Here is a 23,774-nt window from a genome sequence, read left to right as displayed (position 1 = left end):
AAAGTCGAGTGAAACCTGCTGGGTAACCTTGCATTATCACAGGAAATGCTGTACTACCGTTATCGCTTCCGCTAGACTTGGTGTTTAAATAAAATCTCTGAATTATGTTCACATGGTCGTTTTTGTTTCTAGGTGATGCAAAACTTTTCTGCATTGCTATAAAGCAAGGCCGGCCAAAGCGGGCTCTTCCAAGCCTGGTCTTTGTTCCAAACGCACCTCCAGGACTGTGAGTGATCGGACACCCCTGCTGTGAGGGGCCCATGGCGATCAGACACAGGTTCACCTTGCGTGAGACAGACCTGTTCAAATAAGAAGTCACTCAGACAGCCAGGGCTACCGCAGCACTCTTCCTTTCAGCTTGTGGTCTCTGCGACGGGTTTGCATGCAGCTGCAAGAGGTGGTCTGAGCTCAGTTTTGCAGCTTCTGAAGATGCGGTTTTCTTCTGTCAAGACAGAGAGGTGTAGGAGTGATCTGCAAGCTAGCAATGCTTCTGCAGCCTCAGGCCGTGTCTTGTAAACTTAAACAGTCACATTTTGCACCTAACCAGCACCCCCACCGCCCTCTGCCCCTTCCAGATGTCCCGTTCGGATACTGCCAGTGCCATGACTGTTTTACTGCAGTGCCAGTACTCTGTCCATCCAGCCAGCCAGCCTCCAATCACAGAGCAGCAGGAAGCTGCTGCTAGGGGCTGGTGACAGAGGGGGCGGTGCTCTGTTTACAGGACGCGTGAGAGCAGGAGGCAGGCAGGCTGATCACAGGACTCCAGGTGTGCATCAGAAGAGCGATGGATTAGGCGCTGGGCGGGCAAGCAAACCAGAGCAGAGACCGGGAGAGGTGAGCGGCACACAGTGCCTCTGTGTTTCCAGGCTGAATGACAGTAATCTCCCAAGCTGGGCAGCATCTAAAGAGATTCTGAAGCAGTGATTTGTGAACTCTCTCTCTCTCTCTCTCTCTCTCTCTCTCTCTCAGACTTTCACGTACTTTCTGCAGACTCTTGTTTTCTACAGTGTGTGCTGTGCTTGGCCTCATTACAGCTAGCTCTGTTGCTCCGGACCCTGTGCCGTTTGCATGGGCTGGACCCCCTTGAAGGCACCATGCTGCAGCGCGCCAGGAACGAGGTGAGCAGAAACTTCAAACAAAAGTCAATCCTGCTTCCGCTCCTGCCCTTGCAAACGTTTTCCACAGTGAAACCGCTGCACAGTTTAATAAAGCACAGAGAGGTATGGTAAAGCATATTTAAAAAAAAAAAAAGTAAACTATAGCATGCATGGTATTACCATGGGAACAACCACAGAATTACTGTGATAACGTTCAGAGGGCTTTTCTTTGGCACAGTCCTGTGGATGCGGTGTACTGCATTGAAAATGTTTAGTATGAGAGAGTGAAGCGCCTCCCTGCCTGGGAATGTCAGCTGCCCTCTCTCGGGATGTAAAGAGCGCTCTGGATCCGGCTTCATGCAGACCACACCCTGCCCTCTGACCTTTCCCACGGTGCAATGAGCTGAACACTGTGGGTCCAGTTCAGTTTCAGGAAAACACAGCCCGTCCTCCCCTCCCTGCCAGGACAGCTCACCTCCATCACCACGGGGAAACTCGGCTGCTCTTTGAAGCTCCACTGCTGCAGTGTGCTGAAGGGACTGGGGAGCCGGGTCCACAAACAGTGCCACAAACCGGGGTAGCGTCCTAACACCGTGGGCCTGAGCTGAGTAGCTACTTTCTCTGACTGCCTTTGAGCCGAATTCACTACTGCACTGGTATCATATTCCAGAATTCTGTTAGCGCCACCTGCTTGGCACTGTGGTATTGCATGGCATGCGTGCTGCAGCCTGGTCATGGAACTGTAAAACAACCACGTCTAAGATGCTGAGGGTGCTGCAGTGAAGGTGATGAGCCAGCAGAGGGCAGCATTTCACCAAAACTAAGCTGCAAGATTTCCCCTCACAACAGGTGGGTGGGAGGGTGGAGGAAGGCCGGGAGCACAATGGCAGGTCAGCCTAGCTTTTGATCCTGCCTCACGGTATCCGGAGTCTCCTGCGGTTTTAATTAAAGGCAGGAAGGGGAGTTAGCGCCGGGACGTGGCGTTTTGTTTCTTGTTTATTGTCCTGGCTGAGGTCAGTCAAACAAAACTTGCTGCGCACAGAGAGCGCAGGGTTACCCGCTGGTGTGGGGGGTACGCTGTACAGGGCATAGTTGTGATGCACAGTGCCGCCTCTAGTCTCAGTAAATCGCTTTGGATCAAAGAGTCTGCTAAATAACTCGAGTCACTCGGGCTCGGCTGTTTTTTTTGCCAGGCACCGGCCCCCAGCAAGAAGCTTATCTCCCCGAAACACCCCCCTCCCTGGTCCCAGGATGCGGCTCCTGATAACGGCCGGGCTCGCTTTGACAGGAGTCATCGTTTTATTGAATATTACAGGACCCTTCCAGCCATATTCAGAAAACAAAAACAAACAAAAAACAAAAAACCTTTGAGTGCTCCCTTGTTATTTTCACTTCGGAGAACGCACTCTCAAGTGAGCGCCAGCGCTCAAGTGCTGTTGTTGAAAATGATTTCTCTCAACATGCTCCTGCGCTTTTAAAAGTGTACTACAGTGAAACCACAGCAAAGTGCAGTAAAGCACAGTGAACACACATGCTGTAAAATAAATAAAGAAATACAACGTTTTTATGGTCAATTTACCTTAATATTGGATTTATAAAACGGTATTTGATTAATTCTCTTGTATATTTTTGTATTAAAGGTACATGTTTTTTAAATTATTATTTGACACTAATATTGAACAACTTTTACCGTAATTAAAAAAAAACTGAAACAAAACATGTCAATATTAAAATAAATTTACCGTAAAAATACGGTATTTATTTTTACAATGTACAAAGCGATATAGTGAAGTATATACAAATACAAAAAAACACGGATAAATATGAACAAAAATGGATAACGTGCCAAATTATCCTACAAAAACACCGCGGCGAACCTTTATAATGGCGCAAAGCGTGCTGTAGTGGTTTATAGACATAATATACTACATAATATAAAACAGAAATGAAAAATAGGACCGTCTTTCTTTCAATCTGTTGTGTTATTAAACGATGAAGGGAGCACCTGCCCTGCAAGAAGAGATGCGCGAAGAGCAGCGCCCACTTAAACAGCGTGCAAGCAGCGCACAGCGGCCAGCCAGCAAACAAGCTTGCGCGCAGTGTCGCAGGGCACGCCCGCCTCTCCCTCTACACAGGCTGGGCGCAAACTCGGCAAGGGAGGGACTCCAGCGCCAATCGCCGAGGTCACCTGTCTGCCAAACAGCAGCGCGCAGTGTCGCAGGGCACGCCCGCCTCTCCCTCTACACAGGCTGGGCGCAAACTCGGCAAGGGAGGGACTCCAGCGCCAATCGCCGAGGTCACCTGTCTGCCAAACAGCAGCGCTCAGACTGGCGGTGCTGTGCGAGGTGTGAGCCGCCTCGCTGCGCTATTACCGTCTGCGCAGCTGGGTGCCAAACGATAATAATGGGCGCAAATAATAATAATAATAATAATAATAATAATAATAATAATAATAATAATAATAATAATAATAATATCAGCACTAACCCGCACCTGGAGCGCGCCGACGTGTCTCCACTACACGCGTACACCTGTTTGAAACGCACCGCCTGTGGATTTGAGAGGAGCTTCACGGAAACTTTGGAGAGGGTGTTTCGGTTCGGGTGAATTGCTGGGCTGCTGGGCTGCGGGTCTGCGGGTCCTGCCCTCTCAAGCTGGAGGGAAATCAAGCATGCTTTTGTTTTGTTTTGTTTTTGGTGTTGTCAGGATAGGATCATTAATTTGCGATCAGGATTTTATGCCTGACCTGACCCAAAGTGTCTAATTTTATTTATAAAAACAAAACGCTACCAGAGGAATACTTATGATGCGTAAAATAGGATATTCACTGTGAAGTATTTGAATAGAGAAATGTGATATTTAATATACCCGTTGACACGGGATTAGTCTGTTATTTAATATTACCTGTTATGCAGGTGTGTGTGTGTGTTTTGATATCGATGAATTAGAGATCTCCAGATTGAAAAGAAGTCTGGAGGTCGCTGTTGACTTGACTCTCCGCCCCGCTGGTTTGTATCGCTGTTGTTGAGAACAGAACAAGCCCGATTGAGGAGTGTTAAAGGGCGCATATCAATCTTTTACTGGAATAACAACCCCGAGGGCATTTGCGCCTCACTGGGACCCGGCAGCGTCTCCACAGCAACTCCCCGGAGCTGAAAGACAACGTCACCCGGACTAGTCGCGTTGAAACTGGAGTTGGGAGTTCTTTTTGGAGCCCTGCTTAGAGATATAAAGACAACATTTCAAAACCGAAACTGTATTTTACACTGGTAGGGTTTGAAACGAAATTACACCCCCGCTCTCCTCCCCCAGATGCAAACTTTTAAAGCACGCATTACGTCTGACAGGAATATCGTTTTCATTGTGCAAAGTTCGCCTTTGTTTTAATGGTGAGGCGCACGGCATTGCATGTGTGAGGCGATGAAGGCAGACTCGCGTTGCTTTCTGTCCTGCGTGCGGCTCGTTGTTTAAGAATCGGAATTTCTGGAGTGAGAACTTCGCCTCACCTGCGTCACAGTGGAACTTAGGGTTATTCGGGACGCCCCCCTCGCACAGGGGGTGGGGTGGGGTGGAGATCTTCAATGCAGGTGTACCTGTTTGACGGGAGCAGCGATAATAATATTAACATGCCTTTGTTTCGAAGCCATGTGTACCATGTGCAGCCAGACCGGGTTTCGGCGGAGACCGACACTATACGAGGAATCAGCTGGGTAATTATTATTATTATTATTATTATTATTATTATTATTATTATTACATGACACATGTAACTGTGTAGTTATTCTATTACTATAATATTTGCATTCGCACTGCAGTATAAGTACATAACTGATTATCTGTTATTTTTATTATTATATTATAGATTACAGAGACGGTAATAAGACTCCTATTGCATAGCAGTTTCACGCAACCCAGGTATTGACAGTGTTATGGCAGGTGTTCCTATTTTCTTGTCCTACCCCCTCCACGTACAATAAGCGGGTACATTTCAGATTGGCAGCGTCATCCAACCCTACCAATTCAACGCGGTGAAAGCGAGGTGCTTTAATCCTTAAATCTTAGGCAGCCAGACCTTGATGGCTGTCCAGTTTGTTTAAGTGTAAATTGAAGAGAGCAAGGCTACAGCACCCGTTCTTCCAGCCTGCAGTACTGCAGCTCCACTTGCTGCAAAGCTATAGAGCCATTGGAATGGTTGCATCACAGAAGTGCTCCACAGTCATTGCAATACCCGCTGAGGACCTGTGTGCAAGGCTGAATGGCTTTTGTTTTTTGTCATTTTGCACTTTCTGCGTTGGAACAGAAACAATGAAATAAATGGGAAGGCTAATTTTAAAATAGGTCATGCTGAGTGCACCCCCCCACCCCCCCGGAAACCATGGTAACCGTGGTATCCAGTTCACATACCTGGAGGTGTGTGTGTGTGTGTGTGTGTGTGTGTAGTGAGGTGGGTGAATGGAAACTGCAGTTAGCTAGCTGAGAGTAATGCAGACGAGGGGAAACCACAACGCAGACACCCCCGGGGTCTTCACACTCCTCGGTTCAGTTACAGCACAGCCGCTGTGTCACAGTTCGCGCATTCCTGTTGCAGTGAAGCTCAGGGGCTCTGCTGACTGGAGTGCAGGTCACAATAAGCCCGGTCAGACTGCGCTCAGCAGACTTCAGCCTCAAATAGCGTGTGACTGCGTGATTACTAGCAGCACCAGCCATGTTTACTGTGTCAACATGCAGCTGAACAGCTGCTGGGAGGGAATCGCTGCAGCACTGAGACAGCCTCCCTCAGCAGCCTGCAAGCCTGGGACACTCTTCAAGGTCTTTAAAGACACAAACGTTAGGCGACTCTCCTGTAAACCCTGGGGCAGTGATCAGACCCAGGGGGGGTCTAATGATCTGGGTTCAAATCTCAATCCCCGCCCTGTGGATCGGTATCAATTCTGCTGGTGCTGCACCTCTGGGCTGGTTTGCATTTCAGAACGAGAGGCGGTCCTCTCGTGCCCACCTGAGCTCGTCCGGTTCCCAGACTGATCTCAGAGCTGTCAAAGGGTCCAGGTGGTCAACAACATGACCAGGCAAAACCTTCCATGCTCTCTACCACAGACTGCGTGACCTAGTGGTTACAGCTGAGTACTGCACCCCGATCGCCCCTCCCTCTCTCTCAACGCCATGTGAACTCATATATAACTCTGCTTGTGTTTTAGACCCCGTTGCCTGAGAATCTGGACTCTGCTGAAACCCTGAAGCAGGTAGGCTTCCCCTTTCATACCTCTGATAATCAATACGTTGGTTTAAACCGCTTCTCCAGGGCCTGCTGTTTCTAGATTGCTGAGCGGAAAATTGAAATTCTGGCCCCCAGAGGTTTTCACGCAGGTCGGTACAGAATGATAAGTGCTGAGGTGTTCTGATAGACTCTACTGTAGGGGGCGCTGTGTTTACTGATTGGATCTCCCTATGAAAAGGGCATTAAAAGCCCGTGGCAGGAGGTAATCCACTGAAAGTGCACGGCTGGCATCTTTTATTTACTGCCAGGTAATTTCCTTCGACTGTTGTGTTTGGATTGTAAAAATTTCCACAAGCATTCGGTCTAAAGTGCTGACGAGTCACAATGTCGCGGGACCCCTTAGCAGCGCTGCTCAGAAACCCCCCCCCCGCGGGTGGAGACCACGAGGAGAACAGAACCAGGGGTAGCACTGGCACAGCCTGAGCGCCCAGAACCCTCCCCCCCCCCCCCTCCTGGCTTTCGTGCCACCCCAAGCTCTCAATTACTTCAAATCGGTCTAATGATCTGATTGCGGGACACTTTCTAACACTTCTCTACAGGCATTCAGAATGTTTCACAGGTCTTCCACCTTGAATCATCAACTGTAAAAGACCTTGAAAAATATTAAATATGTCTGATTGAACAGAGCTGTTATGTTAATTGAGAGTTTAAGTCATGTGCAATACATTACCAAGGATGGCAGTAAGACCCCCATTGCATAGCAGTGCGATCCATTCCTGGTTTTACTGTGAGTTTAATCACACCTGAGCTTGTTACCTGTACACACTGGGGCTCACAGCAGTAAAACCTGGATTATTAATACACCATTATTTGGTTCACTATTTTGGAACTACCAGGCAAGGTATTTAATGTACTGGCATCTAAATAAAAATGTACCCTGTTAATTGTTCAAGCGAACACACCTCCGTGTGCTGTCTGCGCTCTCCCCCTGCAAGCCTCAGTCTCTCGTGAGCAATGCAGCGGGCTCGCTGTCATTCTCAATATTTAAGATTGCGACCGCAGGGGGGGAAAGTTCCAGCCTTTCTTTCTCACTCTGGTCTCTAAGAGGGACGCCCTTGCTGAAACGACCTCTGGCTCCCCTCTAATCTCTCTGCCCTCCTGCGCGGCTCCTCCTTTGCTTCGCTCCTGTTTGCCCAGGGATTTAGTTGTTTACCAGCTTTCCCATTAACCCTTTCCTGAGCCTCCTCGGTTGACATGACTGGGTCCCTCAAACACTGCGAGGCAGATTTCTTGACGTGAGGAAACTGAAGTTCAGTATCAGCAGTTTAATTACAATAACCTGAGACAGCCTGTGCTTCCTTCGAGGCATTGCAGCCCCCTGCTGTCTGATATTTCAATGGTGCCGAACCAGCATGACAGATTCAATTTGTTCTCACTTGTGTCCAGAATTGACAGCAGGTAATACTGTGTTTGCTTACAGCCACGGAGACAATGCATGCTGGGAAACGACCTACATTATTTAAAGCTGACGATTGTTTTTAAATTTCTCGCATTGCACCCTATTGTAGATATTTATATTGTCTCTTTAGTCCTTTTGTCAAAGCGTCACGTGCTGTTGCCCTCGAGGCTTCCCTGTGAATGAGATTTCTAGGACACAATGTCTTTGAAATAATAAGCACAGCACAGCTGACTGAAAACAACGAGTCCATCCAAGACCCCCCCTTTCATTCCAGGAATCCGATTATTGTCATTATGTGTATAAACTATAGCTTATGACCGATTACAAAAATCACGTAAAACAACAATAATAAAACAAATAAATAATTTTAAAAAAATAAACAGCGTGATGGAATTAATATGTTTGAAACGAGAACAGAACAGAAATGTTATAGAGAGACCTGCTAGAAAGTTCTTCAAGAGTTGCGTCTGAGGGTCTGAAGAGCCCCTTGCTGGCAGCGTTGTGTGCTTCCCCAGACGCTGCACAGACTCTCTGCAGTGGGAAGATTTTTCCTGTGAGAAAGCAGCTCTGTGCTCCTGAGGGCAGACTGTACCCAGGACCCCTGGCTGGTGGGGTCAGCTCTCCAGGGGCTGTGCAGTCCTGGCTAGAGGCATGCTGTTCTGGGAATGGGACACTGTGACGCTCGTGTCAGGGCTGAGCCGAGCTCAGTGCACAGCAGCTACTCTCCTGTGAAAGTGTTTGCATCACGGGCGTGCTCCTCTGTCAGCCAGACCCCTCGTTACAAGGATGTTTGCACTGTGGGTGCAGCGAGGCAATTACACTTCAAAAGCAGGCAGATTTCTGTGTGTTTCCAACCGCAATGGAAGAACTAGCACTGAGCTCAGCTTCCCCCACCAAGCTGAAAGCAGAGCGTTTCGGTCACGTGCTCAGTGCTGACACAACGGTAGCTTTAACACCCTGGGAAGCAAATGAGGACCAGCCCACAGTAATGCACAGATAACACACACACACCGAGACATTGAGACAGACACACACAGAGACACACACAGAGACACAGAGACACAGAGAGAGAGAGAGACACTGAGACACACACACACACACAGACACAAACACACACAGAGAGACATTGAGACAGACACACACAGAGACACACACAGAGAGAGAGACACTGAGACACACACACACACAGACACAAACACACACAGAGAGACATTGAGACAGACACACACTGAGACACACACACACAGAGAGACACTGAGACACACACACACACACAGAGACATTGGGACAGACACACAGAGACACAAACAGACACACACACTAATACACACAGACAAACGCACACTGATACACACACCGATACACACCTGGAGACACAAACACAGGCCGACACACACACACATAAACACACAGACCGGCACACACACACACACACACACACACACACACACACACACACACACACACACACACACACACACACACACACACACACACACACAAACACACAAACACACACACACACACACACACACACACACACACACACACACACACACACACACACACACACACACACACACACACACACACACACACACACACACACACACACACACACACACACACACACACACACACACACACACACACACACACACACACACACACACACACACACACACACACACACACACACACACACACACACACACACACACACACACACACACACACACACACACACACACACACACACACACACACACACACACACACACACACACACACACACACACACACACACACACACACACACACACACACACACACATACACACACACACACACACACACACACACACACACACACACACACACACACACACACACACACACACACACACACACACACACACACACACACACACACACACACACACACACACACACACACACACACACACACACACACACACACACACACACACACACACACACACACACACACACACACACACACACACACACACACACACACACACACACACAGACCGGCACACACACACACACACACACACACACACACACACACACACACACACACACACACACACACACACACACACACACACACATAAACACACACACACACACACACACACACACACACACACACACACACACACACACACACACACACACACACACACACACACACACACACACACACACACACACACACACACACACACACAGAAATGTTATAATTAAGCAAATACAATTTGAAATAAAAATGAAGTTAAACAATAATTAAAAAAAAAGGTGGAACACAACAAAAACTTAAACAAAGCCGATAAACTGCGCCCCCTGGCACCTCTCCTGGGCCCCCTGGCACCTCTCCTGGGCCCCCTGGCACCTCTCCTGGGCCCCCCTGGCACCTCTCCTGGGCCCCCTGGCACCTCTCCTGGGCCCCCCTGGCACCTCTCCTGGGCCCTCTGGCACCTCTCCTGCGGCCCCCCTGGCACCTCTCCTGGGCCCCCCTGGCACCTCTCCTGGGCCCTCTGGCACCTCTCCTGCGGCCCCTCTGGCACCTCTCCTGCGGCCCCCCTGGCACCTCTCCTGGGCCCCCTGGCACCTCTCCTGCGGCCCCCCTGGCACCTCTCCTGCGCTCCCTCCCCTTGCTCAGGTGTGCCGTTGGCAGGACCAGGTTCAGTAGATGCCCCTGCCCTGCACTGATCCCATTGTAACCGTGAAACCCGACTCGAGTGAGGGGCAGTTTGGTAAACACAATCTCAGTTACACACACACACTGCTGGGGCGGAGGCTGGGTTCCCATCTCAAAAACCGAGTGCGATCGACCAGCGCCTTTACCAAACAGCAAGGAAATGAAGAGGAAGTCTGAGAACAAGCATGGCAATCGCAAGAGAGCGTGTTAGCCAGGGGCTGCATTCCAGGGGAGAGGAGGGCTTCTGTTTGGAGCTGCGAGTCGGGGCATGGGAGTCCTTTACTGCGAGAGTCACTGGTGAATTCACATTGAAACACAGAACACGACACCCTCCCAATAACCTTTCCTCTGTTTGCTTCTCTGCCTGTTTGCCGGTCTTATCCTTTGGCATTTCTTAACTGGATTCAATCTGTAACCAGTGAAAGAAATAAGACTCACGTCAAACCTCTTAAAACAATAATTGTTAAAAGTTTGCCATGGGAAAAAAAAATAGAAAAAGTACAGTAGAAAACCGTAACACTGTGGAAAAGCTCAGGCAGGCACATCCCACAAAGAGCCACGGAAAACCATTCCAAATGCATAGTTTAATGAGGAAAAAATCACTGTGCAAATCTGCTAAGGTCTATCTGTCTGCCTGCCCTCAGTTCTCGTCGGAGCGTGTGTGGAGAGCTGGCAGAGTCCTGCACAGCGCCTTGCTGGAGCACACCCCCTCGCTGATCAGAGACAGGAAGCACCATCTCAAGACCTACAGGTTGGGGACCCTACGGCCGGAACAGCCAGCGGATTTCATTGGAATTTCCTTTCCACGCGAATCGAAACCTGATCAAAGTCGGCATGTTTTTTCGTCCTCGGCAGGCAATGCTCGTCCGGCCGGGAGCTTGTTGATTGGCTGATCAGGCTCAGCGTCTCTGTCCAATCACGGAGCCAGGCGGTGGGGGTGCTGCAGGTGTTGCTTGACGAGGGCGTGCTTGCTCACGGTAGGAACTGGTCGGCCTGACTGACGACGGGGCGGGGGGGGGCTTAGGGGGGGTGCAAACCTGCTTCTTTATTTTAGGTCTTGAGAACGTTTTGTTCGTTGCTCTTGCTGTTTTTGTAGCAGGAACACGATGAAGCTCTTTCTTGCGTGGAGCACTGGGTGAAGTGCTGGGCGAGAGGGTAGCCCCCCCGATGAAACACATCGCTGCTGCTGGGCTATTAGCTTGTGCAAAGACCTTTGCTCTCAGCAGACAGAAGTTTTGCTTGAAGTTCAGCAAAGGGAATGTGACTCCAGATTAACTTTTTTTGCCAGAACAGTGTCAGCACTTTTCTTTCAAGCTGCAGGGTTTATGATTAACTGCCTTGCTGTATTCTGGCAGCTGAAGACAAACTCAGCTCTCTTCTCCTCTCACGCTGGCCTGCTTCTTCCCTCGCTTTTCAGTCAAGCAGGAGTTGAACTTCCAGGACAGGGACTCGCAGTTCTACCACTTCCCGGAGGCGGAGTCTGGAGTGGAGCCGGCGGCCAATGAGAAGGAGCGGGAGGAGGAGCTTCAGGAGTCCCTGCTGTTGCTGATTCAGATGGGGCCCGATGCTCTCCTCACTATGATCCTGCGGAAACCGTGAGTCCCGCTGAGCTGCCGCCCCTCAGCACTAAACTCCACCCAGGGAGGCACCTTTGAGCGCTGCACCCCTCTAAGAGGAATTAACAGGTTCTTGCTGTGGCTCGATTATAACGATCCTTGGCTGGAACTGGTTAAGAAGAGTATACAGTTCTTTAGCGCCACCTACTGGGCTGCAAGAATAACAAGCTTCCGTATAACATGTTCTTTAAGAAAAAAAAACATGACACAGAGTATATTGTCAAAAGAATGACACATCAAACCTGTACTCATGCCTATTCCACTAGTTTATATTGCATTCCTGAGGAAGCCCCTGTAACAGTGCTGGTTTGTACGCCCAGTTCTGGAGAGAAAGGTGGTAATTCCTTGCCTGACCTGCAGGGGGCAGCATGTGCCACGACAGCGCTGTCTGCTGTACTGACCCGCTGCTTCTCCTCCCCCCCCCCTCTTCTTTAGTCCAAACCAGAGGACCGCTGAGGAGCTGGAGGTGATCTTTGAGGAGCTTCTGCACATCAAAGCCGTGGCGCACCTCTCCAGCTCAGTAAGACGCCTCCTTCTTTAATTTAAATACATAGCGACAGTCACCGAGTGGACACAGTCTAAGCTCCGCCCTCAGCTCTCCAGCGCTGTCATTGCTCCTCCCCTTAATAATAACGAGCACTGGTTTAAACACACTTCACTCTCAGCTCTCCAGCGCTGTCAGTACTCTGTAACATTGAACTCCATTCTTGAATGTCTCCTTTGTTTATAGTGCCATCTAGTGGCTGCACTTGTTAACACATGCGGCTCTGTGTAAGCACACAGTGCATTATCTGAACTCAGAAACGGTCCCTTGAATTGACAGCCCCCAGCTTTGCTGTTGAATTTCAGGTTCGGAGGGAGCTCGCGGCTGTGCTGGTGTTCGAGTCTCACGCCAAGGCTGGCACGGTCTGTAAGTATCTCAGCACAGTGTTTAAAAGCACAGAGGTAGCCTGTAAACTCCTCTATAAATGTCATCAGACCTCAAGTTCACTGCTCTGACCGCCTGCCTGTCTGTCTGTCTGTCTGCCTTGCAGTGTTCAGCCAGGGAGACAAGGGGACCTCGTGGTACATCATCTGGAAGGGCTCAGTGAACGTGGTCACGCACGGGAAGGTACTGCAGTAGAAGGCAGGTGCACATGGTGGTCACAGGGCTCCAGGATCCCTGGCACCACAGTGCATTCTGGTACTTGTAGTTCAGAGAGTTAAAAGCATCATGCATGGATGCACTGGGATGTGAGTTTTTAAGAACTGTCCCACTCTTAAACTGAGGGAACACACAGTGGCTTGAAACCTGCTTCCAGGAGACCGGGAGACCTAGCTTGAGACAACTTTGCTGTATCAAACCCCAAGTCTCCTCTGGTGTGCTGTGCATTGACTTGAAACCAAGTCTCCTGAAACCAAGTTCTGTGTGTTTATGTGTGTGTGTGTGTGTGTGTGTCTCTCTCTCTCTCTCTGTGTGCGTGTGTGTCTCTCTCTCTGTGTTTACGTGTGTGTGTGTGTTTGTGCGCAGGGCTTGGTGACCACGCTTCACGAGGGTGATGATTTCGGTCAGCTGGCCCTGGTGAACGATGCCCCCCGAGCCGCCACCATCATCCTGCGCGAGGACCGCTGTCACTTCCTGCGCGTCGACAAGCACGACTTCATCCGCATCCTGAAGGTGAGAGCGAGCGGGACGGGAACGCGCAGCCAGAGGAGGCGCCCCGTCTCAGCACTGCAGAGCCTCCCCAAGTCTCAGCAGCAGATTGTACAGCTTCTGTGGGTTTCCAAGTGCAGGTAGATCTCTACATGTCAGCTGGAACTTGAGAGCCGCTCAGCCAGGACCCATTAAACTCACACAGACATCCCTTAGCTACTGTTTACTGGGAATTGAGAAATGTCATTGATGATAAAAATTCATTTCATGTTATCGTAGACGCCGAGCCTTAGACAGACCCTTGCGTTGCCATTGGGTGGTGCTGCACGCGGGCGTGTCTCCACTCCCCTCTCAGCCAATAAGCTGTGCTGCTTTGCTTGTTCCAGGATGTGGAGGCCAACACGGTCCGGCTGGAGGAGCACGGGAAGGTGGTGCTGGTGCTGGAGAAGAGCCCTAGAGGAGGACCAGCCAATCAGGGAGCTTCTGGGAACAGCCACAAGTAAGCCCCCGCCCCTTTCTGTATGCACAGCCAATCAGGGAGGTTTGAAGAACCGCCGCAAGGAAGCACACGCCCCCTTTTCTGTATGCCTAACCAATCAGATAGCTTCAACTACAAGTACGCACACAATTTTTCAAGTCTTTTTATGCTGTACTGCTCTGCCTTCTCACAGTCCAGGTGCCATGCGCTCGTTAACCGAAATGTAATCTCTTCCATCCGTCCTTCTGCCACAGATACACTGTGATGTCTGGAACCCCCGAGAAAATTCTAGAACACTTACTGGAATCTGTGCGCCTGGATTCCGGCTGCAGTGACCTCACAGGTGAGCTCAGAGAGTCGTCTCTCGCAGGACAGGACACACTGTATTATACACAGCAGATCTAGATGAACTGTCCTGCACTCGGACCGCCTTTCAGACACCGTCTCAACGGCTCTCTTTGGCCCTGCTTTACACACAGCGTGAAATAGAAATGAGATATATTACAGGATTAAAAAAAACACACATTCTTTCCACATCAACCCCCTCCCTCTGCGGAGTCAACTCCAGTCACAGTAAAGCACAAGCAAGCATTGCGAGCTGATACTAAAATAAAGTGAAAAATGTAGTAAACTATGGTAAATTCATGCATCGTGTAACACCTCTCTCCCTCTCCCCCTGTCTCCCTCTCTACCCCTTTCTCTCTCCCTCTCCCCCGCTCTCTCCCTCTCCCCTCCCTACCCCTTTCTCTCTCCCTCTCCCCCCGCTTTCTCCTCTCTCCCTCCCCTCCATCCCTCTCTCTCTACCCCTTTCTCTCTCCCTCTCCCCCCTGCTCTCCCTCTCCCCTGCTCTCTCCCTCTCTCCCTCTCTCCAGAGACCTGCATGACTGATTTCCTCCAGACCCACAAGGTCTTCATGCCCACCTCGCTGCTCTGCCCTGCCCTGCTGCACCAATATCCTTGCCAGTCTCCTGTGCCAGGGCCCTGAGAACCCACGCCATGCCTCCCACGGCACACGTGGGCACCAGCAGCACTGAGCCACTTAGAAACGCTGATCAGGCCACAGAAACACACAGAGAGTCCGGGGAGCGACCAACGCGCTGATTCAATCAGCTTAGTGGAAATGCTTAGGGTTTGGCTATACGGTCATTAATAGCTGAGCTAAGCTAAAGAATAGACAAGGTAGAATTTGGAATCTTTTTTTTTTTTTTATAGATGGAACAGTAAGTCACACCGCAGTGCATTCTGGTACTTGTAGTCCAACTGTAGCGAAATGCATTGGTGTGCGAGTTTAAAAAACTTCAACGGTCACCTTAAGAATGCATATTCCGCTGAATCTGTTCTAAAACCAATTGCATGACACTTACAAAGCTGTGGCCAAACGTGTTGCATTACCTAAAATAAATTAATAAATAAAACTGTATGAGCATAATTGAGATTATTTATTTAACATCGTATGAGCAAAGAAACTGCAAAATGTTATCGGCAAACGTCTACTGGAAGCCATAACAGTAGCTCAGTATTTCATGCAAGATTTCGAAAGGTCACATTTGTTCATTCTGTAGGGTGATGCTAAACTCTTGGCCGGAGCGGTAGGTCTGCTAGCAGCGTGCCGACAGTCGAGCGGACCCACATCTCAGCCGCTGCCTCCTTCACCACACAGCGCTGAAGGAAGGCGGCCGTTGCTGACGCACCAGCCGGGCTGTGGGAATGCCAGGCGAGGTGGCAGCGCCCGCTGAAACCCCCCTTTCCTTAACCCTTTGCTCACCTACCTCGCGGAGCCGAGTGAGGGCTCTGAGCTGGAGAAGGCTGCCTATTCTCTCAACAAGAAGCAGAAGATCCTTCGCCTGGTCGGGCAGTGGGTGTCTCTGTACGGGGAGCTGCTGAAGGAGGATCCCATCGCCATGGATTTTCTGGAGGTGAGAGCAGGGAATCGCAACCCTGGGCATCAGAACTGCCCTGTAGAGGAATATCATTGAAATGTACGTCACGCACACCTGAGCTTGTTACCTGGACACACTAATCAAGCTGGTAGTAAAACCTGGAATGGGTGAAGCTGCTATGCAATGAGTTTTTTTCCCCATCTCTCTCTCTCTCTCTCTCTCTGTATGGCAGAGGCTGACCGAGGGGGTCCAGAGTGACTCTCGCTTGACCAGCATGCTGAGGGAGCAGCTCCAGGACCACAGGAAGACCCGAATGTAAGTGTTCGAATGGGAGGGGGTCCCTGCTGTGTGTCGCTGCCTGCACCCCTCCTTATCCCTCCACTCTCCTCCTCCTGTCCCAGTTCGCTGTTCTAAAAGCACAGCAAAGAGCAGGAAAGCCCAGTCACAATATCTATGCAGAGAGACCTGCCGTCAGGCTCCACACTGTGCTGAAAGCGTGTCGCTTGCTTCCGTGTCGACTCGGTTTCTCTTCTTTGTCTTCTAGATCGGAAAGCAGCTGCCAGACACCTCCCCCGGCCCAGGTAACCTGACAGCCCGGATCCCAGCAGGCTTGAGCAGATCTTGCGGGTCGTTTCCACAAGTCTGTATGGAGCACGTCGTGAGAATGCCCGTGTTTGGCATGCAGGGGGGCGCGGAAAGCCAATTCTCACTCACTCTGCTGTTTCCTTACAGGCCCTGAACTGTTTAAACTGGTTTGCCAATCCGGAGGAGCACCTAGGCAGCTGCCAGCCAATCAGAGCGCAGGACAGAGGTGAGTGTTCCGCAGCGGCTGGGACTCCGAAAGAGAATCTCAAGCAGCACCTGCTGAGTGCCTCCTGAGCCACTGCAGTGGCAGTGCCAGGATCTACTGGGCCTCAGTGCAAGGCTTTCACTGCCTCTGTAACCGTCTCCTTCCCTCAGTCCTGCAGAAGTACTTCAGACCGGACCACACCTTCGTCAGCCTCATGCTGCCCGTGAACGTCTCTGCGCAGGAAGTGATGTCATCGCTGGTGAACCCCGGGGGGAACCACGTCCTGGTGAAGATGAACTCGTCTGGAGGTGGGTGGGGGGGGGCCGGAAAAGCTCAATCACACAACGCTGCACGTGGAGTCTGCATTAGAGGAGGGGTGGCAAGTACAGAATGAAGTGAAGGCTGCTGAATATCGTTATGTTAACATACTGAATTGCACACCTCTTTGTATTTTTCCATATCCTTTAAATGACAGAAAGAAAGAAAAACGTGACATTTCGAAACCAAACATGAAATACTGCCGTGCTACTATTACAGCTTCCAGTAGGCTTCTCTTGCGATGTCATCTTGTAGTTTATTTGATTTCATGATGTTAAGCAAACTATGTTTATATCTTTTTGTTTTAATTGTGTCTCAATCCTCTGTCTCCTCTCTCCTTTAGACAAGCTGCAGTTGAAGCTGGATGCCACCAGGGTGCACACTGCCCTGGGGCTGAATGAGAGGCTCTTCATCTGCACTGCCGATCAGGTCGACAAGCTGGTAAAACAAGAAGCAGTCTCTGAATCCCAACCAAACCCAGCCCTGCATTACACAGAGCTTCCAAACCCAGCCCCGCATTACACAGAGCTTCCAAACCCAGCCCCGCATTACACAGAGCTTCCAAACCCAGCCCCGCATTACACAGAGCTTCCAAACCCAGCCCCGCATTACACAGAGCTTCCAAACCCAGCCCCGCATTACACAGAGCTTCCAAACCCAGCCCCGCATTACACAGAGCTTCCAAACCCAGCCCCGCATTACACAGAGCTTCCAAACCCAGCCCCGCATTACACAGAGCTTCCAAACCCAGCCCCGCATTACACAGAGCTTCCAAACCCAGCCCCGCATTACACAGAGCTTCCAAACCCAGCCCCGCATTACACAGAGCTTCCAAACCCAGCCCCGCATTACACAGAGCTTCCAAACCCAGCCCCGCATTACACAGAGCTTCCAAACCCAGCCCCGCATTACACAGAGCTTCCAAACCCAGCCCCGCATTACACAGAGCTTCCAAACCCAGCCCCGCATTACACAGAGCTTCCAAACCCAGCCCCGCATTACACAGAGCTTCCAAACCCAGCCCCGCATTACACAGAGCTTCCAAACCCAGCCCCGCATTACACAGAGCTTCCAAACCCAGCCCCGCATTACACAGAGCTTCCAAACCCAGCCCCGCATTACACAGAGCTTCCAAACCCAGCCCCGCATTACACAGAGCTTCCAAACCCAGCCCCGCATTACACAGAGCTTCCAAACCCAGCCCCGCATTACACAGAGCTTCCAAACCCAGCCCCGCATTACACAGAGCTTCCAAACCCAGCCCCGCATTACACAGAGCTTTACACAGAGCTTCCAAACCCAGCCCCGCATTACACAGAGCTTCCAAACCCAGCCCCGCATTACACAGAGCTTCCAAACCCAGCCCCGCATTACACAGAGCTTCCAAACCCAGCCCCGCATTACACAGAGCTTCCAAACCCAGCCCCGCATTACACAGAGCTTCCAAACCCAGCCCCGCATTACACAGAGCTTCCAAACCCAGCCCCGCATTACACAGAGCTTCCAAACCCAGCCCCGCATTACACAGAGCTTCCAAACCCAGCCCCGCATTACACAGAGCTTCCAAACCCAGCCCCGCATTACACAGAGCTTCCAAACCCAGCCCCGCATTACACAGAGCTTCCAAACCCAGCCCCGCATTACACAGAGCTTCCAAACCCAGCCCCGCATTACACAGAGCTTCCAAACCCAGCCCCGCATTAAACAGAGCTTCCAAACCCTGACAGACCCCCCTGAGGGAGCAGCTCGGGCCGGAGGTGGGCACCACCGACTCCCTCGAGCAGATGAGCTCCAAGGACCTTGCCAGCCAGCTCAGCGACTACGACTGGGAGCTCTTCAGCTGCGTGCACCAGGCGAGTGGCACAGCACAGGAACCAGGGAACCACACAGGGAACCACACACACACAGGCAAACACACACACATGGGCACACACACACACAGGCAAACACCCAGGGAACCACATACACACACACACACACAGGCAAACAGCCAGAGAACCACACACACAGGCAAACAGCCAGAGAACCACACACACACACAGGCAAACACACAGGGAACCACACACACACAGGCAAACACACAGGGAACCACACCCACACACAGGCAAACACACAGGGAACCACACACACACACCCACACAGGCAAACACACAGGGAACCACACCCACACAGGCAAACACACAGGGAACCACACCCACACAGGCAAACACACAGGGAACCACACCCACATGGCACAGAGTTATTTATAGAGAATTAGATTTCTTTATCTCGCCCTCATGGTGTAATATTCCACTCTCTCCACCAGGTGGAGCTGGTGTACCATGTCTTCGGGCAGCACAAGTTCCACGGCGCCACGACGGCGAACCTGCAGAGATTCATGCTGCGCTTCAACGAGGTGCAGTACTGGGTCGCCACGGAGATGTGCCTCTGCAGTGAAATGGGCAGGAGAGCCCAGCTGCTCCGGAAATTCATCAAGATCGCCAGCATGTGAGTATCGCAGAGCTGACTGCCTGTCTAACCATGACAGTGTAGCAGGTGACGCTTGTGTTTTGACAGGTGTTCAGGTCTCTTTTCTGACCCCCTCTGCCTCCTCCTCGTTCTCGTTCCAGTCTCAAAGAGCAGAAGAACCTGAACTCCTTCTTTGCCGTCATGTTTGGACTCGGGAACAGTGCTGTGCGACGGCTGTCTCTGACCTGGGAGGTGAGCGCTGGGGAGACAGGAGACCGAGGGGCGTGCTTTCAGAATGTCCCATCGCTGTGCTGGGGGGGTGTTGAGAAGGCTCTGCTTTTGGAATGTCCCATCGCTGTGCTGGGGGGGGTGTTGAGGGGGCTCTGCTTTCGGAATGTCCCACCGCTGTGCTGGGGGGGGGCTGTTGAGGGGGCTCTGCTTTCAGAATGTCCCATTGCTGTGCTGGGGGGTGTTGAGGAGGGTCAGCGTGCTGGGGTGGGAGAGTCAGACCCCTTTAAGGCATAATGTCTCACTGTGTAAAGGGTTTGATTTTTTGGTTTTTATACAGAGACTCCCAAACAAAACCAAAAGGATCTACTCAGCCTACGAGAGGTTAATGGTACGTATTACTATTATTATTATTATTATTATTATTATTATTATTAACGCACAAACTTGCGTGATACTCATTTCATGCACATAAATAAATAAATCACAGTTTTAGAGTAAATTAAAAGCTGCACTGTAACTCATTCTTTGCTGTCTTCTGTTGCCTAAACTTCGCTGCACTGTGATATATTCATCTTCGGCTTGTGGGCTCACAATGTCACTTAAAGACCAGACAGAATGAAACAGCAAACGTTTCGACCGGACAGAAGTGTTTAATCGTTATGGAAGCGCATCTAAGGTCGCGTCACGCTTGTAAAAACCACAAAGCCTTTCTGAACCCTCTGGTTATTGTTTCTGACTGCAGGACCCCTCCCTCAATCACAGGGCGTACCGCCTGGCCGTCTCCAAGCTCAGCCCCCCTTCCATCCCCTTCATACCTCTGCTGCTCAAAGGTAGGGGATCTGCTCAACATGAGCCCTGGACTGAGCCCTATAAGTGAACTTTAGAACCAGCTCTATGGAGCACGCCTCGGATTAGATTCATGCACAGTGTTGACAGTGACGATAACTCGGCTCAAAACAGCAACAAGTCATGTGTGAACTAATCATACAAAACAGATATTTAAATAGAGGATCTGTGTATAAAAATGCACATATGATGATTTTTGTTCTTAGAATAGACCGCCTAATTGATTTAAATCAGAGCCAATATGTACAATCCTCCCTCTGGAAGGAAGCGAACGTGCATGGAGGGAGGTAAGACTCCCACTGCAGAGCAGTGTCACCCACTCCTGGTTTTGCTACCAGCTTGATGAGCCCCAGTGTGCGAGGGTAACAGGCTCAGGTGTGTCTGATTAAACTCATAGCAAATCCAGGACTGGATCCAAGCGCTCTGCAGTGGGAGTCTTGCTTCCACTCTAGCAGTGGATCACTGAACAGTTGGACAGACCCCCTTGTCTCTCTCATTCTCGACACAGACATGACCTTCATTCATGAGGGCAACGAGACTCACCTGAACAGCCTGGTCAACTTCGAGAAAATGGTGAGTGTCCCGTCCCGCCGGCCCCCCCTCCCAGCGAGAAATAAACCCTGACCCCTGACCTGTTTAACCCACCCCCCTGTCTCTGTTCTCAACAGCGCATGCTTGCAAAGACTATGAAGGTCATGGAGAACTGCCGGAGTCAGGTCTACAGTAAGAAGAGCCTCTTCCCTGTTCACACTGTAGATCTTAAACACAGCTGGCTTGACCTCAGCGTAAAACAGTGGGCAGGACAGCTGCCTGAAACCATCGCGTTTATAACACACAGTCACGCAGAGAGATGGACAGGCTGATGTCATGCTGGGGCCGTTACACAGGAGATAAGTGCACGTGGGGCTGTGTATAAAAAGTGAAAATCTCTTACTGATTAGAAAGCTTCAGTATGGTCTGTATGAAGGACAGCGGCTCAGCTCTCCACGCTGCTGTACGGGAATCAGGGAAGGGAATCAGACTCCCGCTGCAGAGCAGTTTGATCCTGGTTTCACTAGGAGTCTAATCAGGCACGCCTGAGCTTGTTCCCTAGACACACTGAGGCTGATCAAGCTGGTATTAAAAACTGGATTGCATGAAAGGGCTATGCAATAGGAGTCTTATTACCATCCCTGGTAATGCAGAGGTTTAGAAACATCTCCATCCTCGCACCTTGCATTTACACTGCAGCTACTGGGGGGAGATTATACTCAGATGCAGGGGAAAACAAGAGACTAAATGCATTTGGGCAGGAAACACTGTGCACCCGAGTTCAGACGCATGCAGCCATTTACAGGTTTGATTCTAGATCCCATTGAGCATTCCAGATTCTAGTGCACATTCTAGATCCCATTGAGCATTCCAGATTCTAGTGCACATTCTAGATCCCATTGAGCATTCCAGATTCTAGTGCACATTCTAGATCCCATTGAGCATTCCAGATTCTAGTGCACATTGTAGATTCCAGTAAAGAACAAAGCTGCTGTTTTATTGATCTCTGGGGTTATTGTTTCCCCAATTTCTCATTTTGTTCTTCATTTCCAGTTCCAACGTCCCCACAGAAGAGCCGGAGCGACAGAGTGTCTGCGGAGAGCGCAGCTGTGAGGATCTCCGCCTGTAAGTGCAGAGGAGGAACTACGAGACAGTGAGACAGGCAGACAGGCTTCCTTCAGCGCTGAAAACACTAGCACTGCTGGAGCCGGAGCGTGCGCGTGTGTGTGTGCGCTCCGCTCGGCGCACTGAGGGTCACACAGGCTGAACAGTTTGTCTAATGCCTCTTTCTTGACGTTTGACGACAAATGTTTAGACTAAATGTTAGTATCTCTACTGTCGAAGGCTGACTATTTGATTTGCTCACAAAAGGCTAGTCTACTTGACTTCATTTCTGGATTACCTCAGAATTCTGGTTTTTGGGCGAGACCCAGTCCTGACCCTACTGCTCTCCCCCCCCCAGGTTCGGAGCAGTCTCTGTCCCTCCGGAGCCCAATCGGGATCCGTCTCTACGTTCAGAACCTCAGAGTGATCGATAACCAGCGGACCCTGACCCAGCTCTCCCGAACACTGGAACCCTGAGGACAGACGGACAGACAGACAGGGAGGACCACAGCACTGCCATAGGAATCCTGTCATTGCAATACAGACTGCCTGCGTGCTCCACTGCCATGGGAATCCTGTCATTGCAATACAGACTGCCTGCGTGCTCCACTGCCATGGGAATCCTGTCATTGCAATACAGACTGCCTGCGTGCTCCACTGCAATGGGATTTCCTGGGACCACCGCTGGACTCCTCCTCCGGGACTCTGCAGTGGGATGTGCTGCTGAGGGCACAGCGTCGATTCCAGCCTGCTGGACTGCTTCTTCAATGGGAGTCTGACGCTGCGAATGCAGTGAGATTGCATTGCCTGCCTGCCCATCTTCAGATGAATGCGGCGCTGAACTGCAGACAAAACGCGGTCCTGATTAACAGCGCCAAGACTTTAAAAGAAAAAAAATAAACTCACAAGTAAACCTCGCTGCCTGCAGTGCCTTAAAAACCAAGCCTTCCGTTTTCAAAAAGAGCCGTTCTGGTAGAGCCCGCGCAGCTCAAAGAATGGAGCCGCCCCGCGGAGCCCAGCGAACCCACCCCCGGAGCCAATGACACCTCTGAGAAGAAGAGGTGTCATTGGCTATATGCTAGTGATGGAGGTGCAGTTCTCAATTTGTTTTCCACAGACTAAACTCATCCTGCCAGAAAAGACTTCACCCTTTCCAATTTGGAATGGTCTGTTTCGGATTCCCCTGTGATGCATTTTCCAGTAATGCAAAATCAACTGATAACCACAGGACCCTTTCATTTAAACAAAACAGGGGTGGAGGTCGAATTGGTACATATGCATCGTTCTCTCTGTTCCTCACCTGCTTCGTATTGGAATGGAGGTATCTTTATATGTATATAAAATTATGAATAAAATCAACTGCAAAGTGACCCTCGTCCACAGTCATTTTCACACACACC

At 50.5% G+C, this 23,774-nt stretch overlaps 1 protein-coding gene across 3 annotated transcripts; it reads left to right on the top strand.

Moving 5' to 3' along the window:
- The first annotated feature begins 705 nt into the window (after positions 1–705).
- Positions 706–23,744, top strand: rapgef3 (Rap guanine nucleotide exchange factor (GEF) 3). 3 transcript variants are annotated; one of them, XM_041241585.1, is made up of 28 exons: positions 706–834; positions 970–1,118; positions 6,293–6,337; positions 11,144–11,250; positions 11,355–11,476; positions 11,917–12,094; positions 12,551–12,635; positions 12,965–13,025; positions 13,150–13,226; positions 13,626–13,772; positions 14,135–14,247; positions 14,481–14,569; positions 15,099–15,177; positions 15,992–16,142; positions 16,339–16,421; positions 16,651–16,687; positions 16,839–16,917; positions 17,067–17,204; positions 17,558–17,655; positions 18,942–19,067; positions 19,520–19,701; positions 19,824–19,914; positions 20,231–20,281; positions 20,636–20,723; positions 21,248–21,312; positions 21,408–21,462; positions 22,324–22,395; positions 22,733–23,744. In XM_041241585.1, exons 2-28 carry the CDS (start codon positions 1,095–1,097, stop codon positions 22,849–22,851), a joined length of 2,562 nt encoding a protein of 853 aa, XP_041097519.1. In that variant the 5' UTR covers positions 706–834; positions 970–1,094; the 3' UTR covers positions 22,852–23,744. The 3 variants fall into 3 exon arrangements, with proteins under 3 accessions (XP_041097519.1, XP_041097518.1, XP_041097520.1); XM_041241584.1 differs by lacking the exons at positions 706–834; positions 970–1,118 and adding an exon at positions 4,012–4,807; XM_041241586.1 differs by lacking the exons at positions 706–834; positions 970–1,118; positions 11,144–11,250; positions 11,355–11,476 and adding an exon at positions 4,774–4,807.
- Positions 23,745–23,774: the final 30 nt, after the last annotated feature.

Source organism: Polyodon spathula, unplaced genomic scaffold (genome assembly GCF_017654505.1).
Source record: "Polyodon spathula isolate WHYD16114869_AA unplaced genomic scaffold, ASM1765450v1 scaffolds_796, whole genome shotgun sequence".
In the NCBI taxonomy this organism is placed as follows: domain Eukaryota; kingdom Metazoa; phylum Chordata; class Actinopteri; order Acipenseriformes; family Polyodontidae; genus Polyodon; species Polyodon spathula.
Note: the sequence above shows the minus strand (reverse complement) of the source record. Positions and strands in the feature narration are given on the sequence as shown.

Excerpts from the sequence above, each read along its gene's own strand:
- rapgef3 (XM_041241584.1), top strand. The coding sequence starts at position 4,679 with ATGCAGGTGTACCTGTTTGACGGGAGCAGCGATAATAATATTAACATG. Across the intron at positions 16,422-16,650 it reads GACCACAGGAAGACCCGAAT|ATCGGAAAGCAGCTGCCAGA; the intron begins GTAAGTGTTCGA and ends TTTGTCTTCTAG. Across the intron at positions 16,688-16,838 it reads AGACACCTCCCCCGGCCCAG|GCCCTGAACTGTTTAAACTG; the intron begins GTAACCTGACAG and ends GTTTCCTTACAG.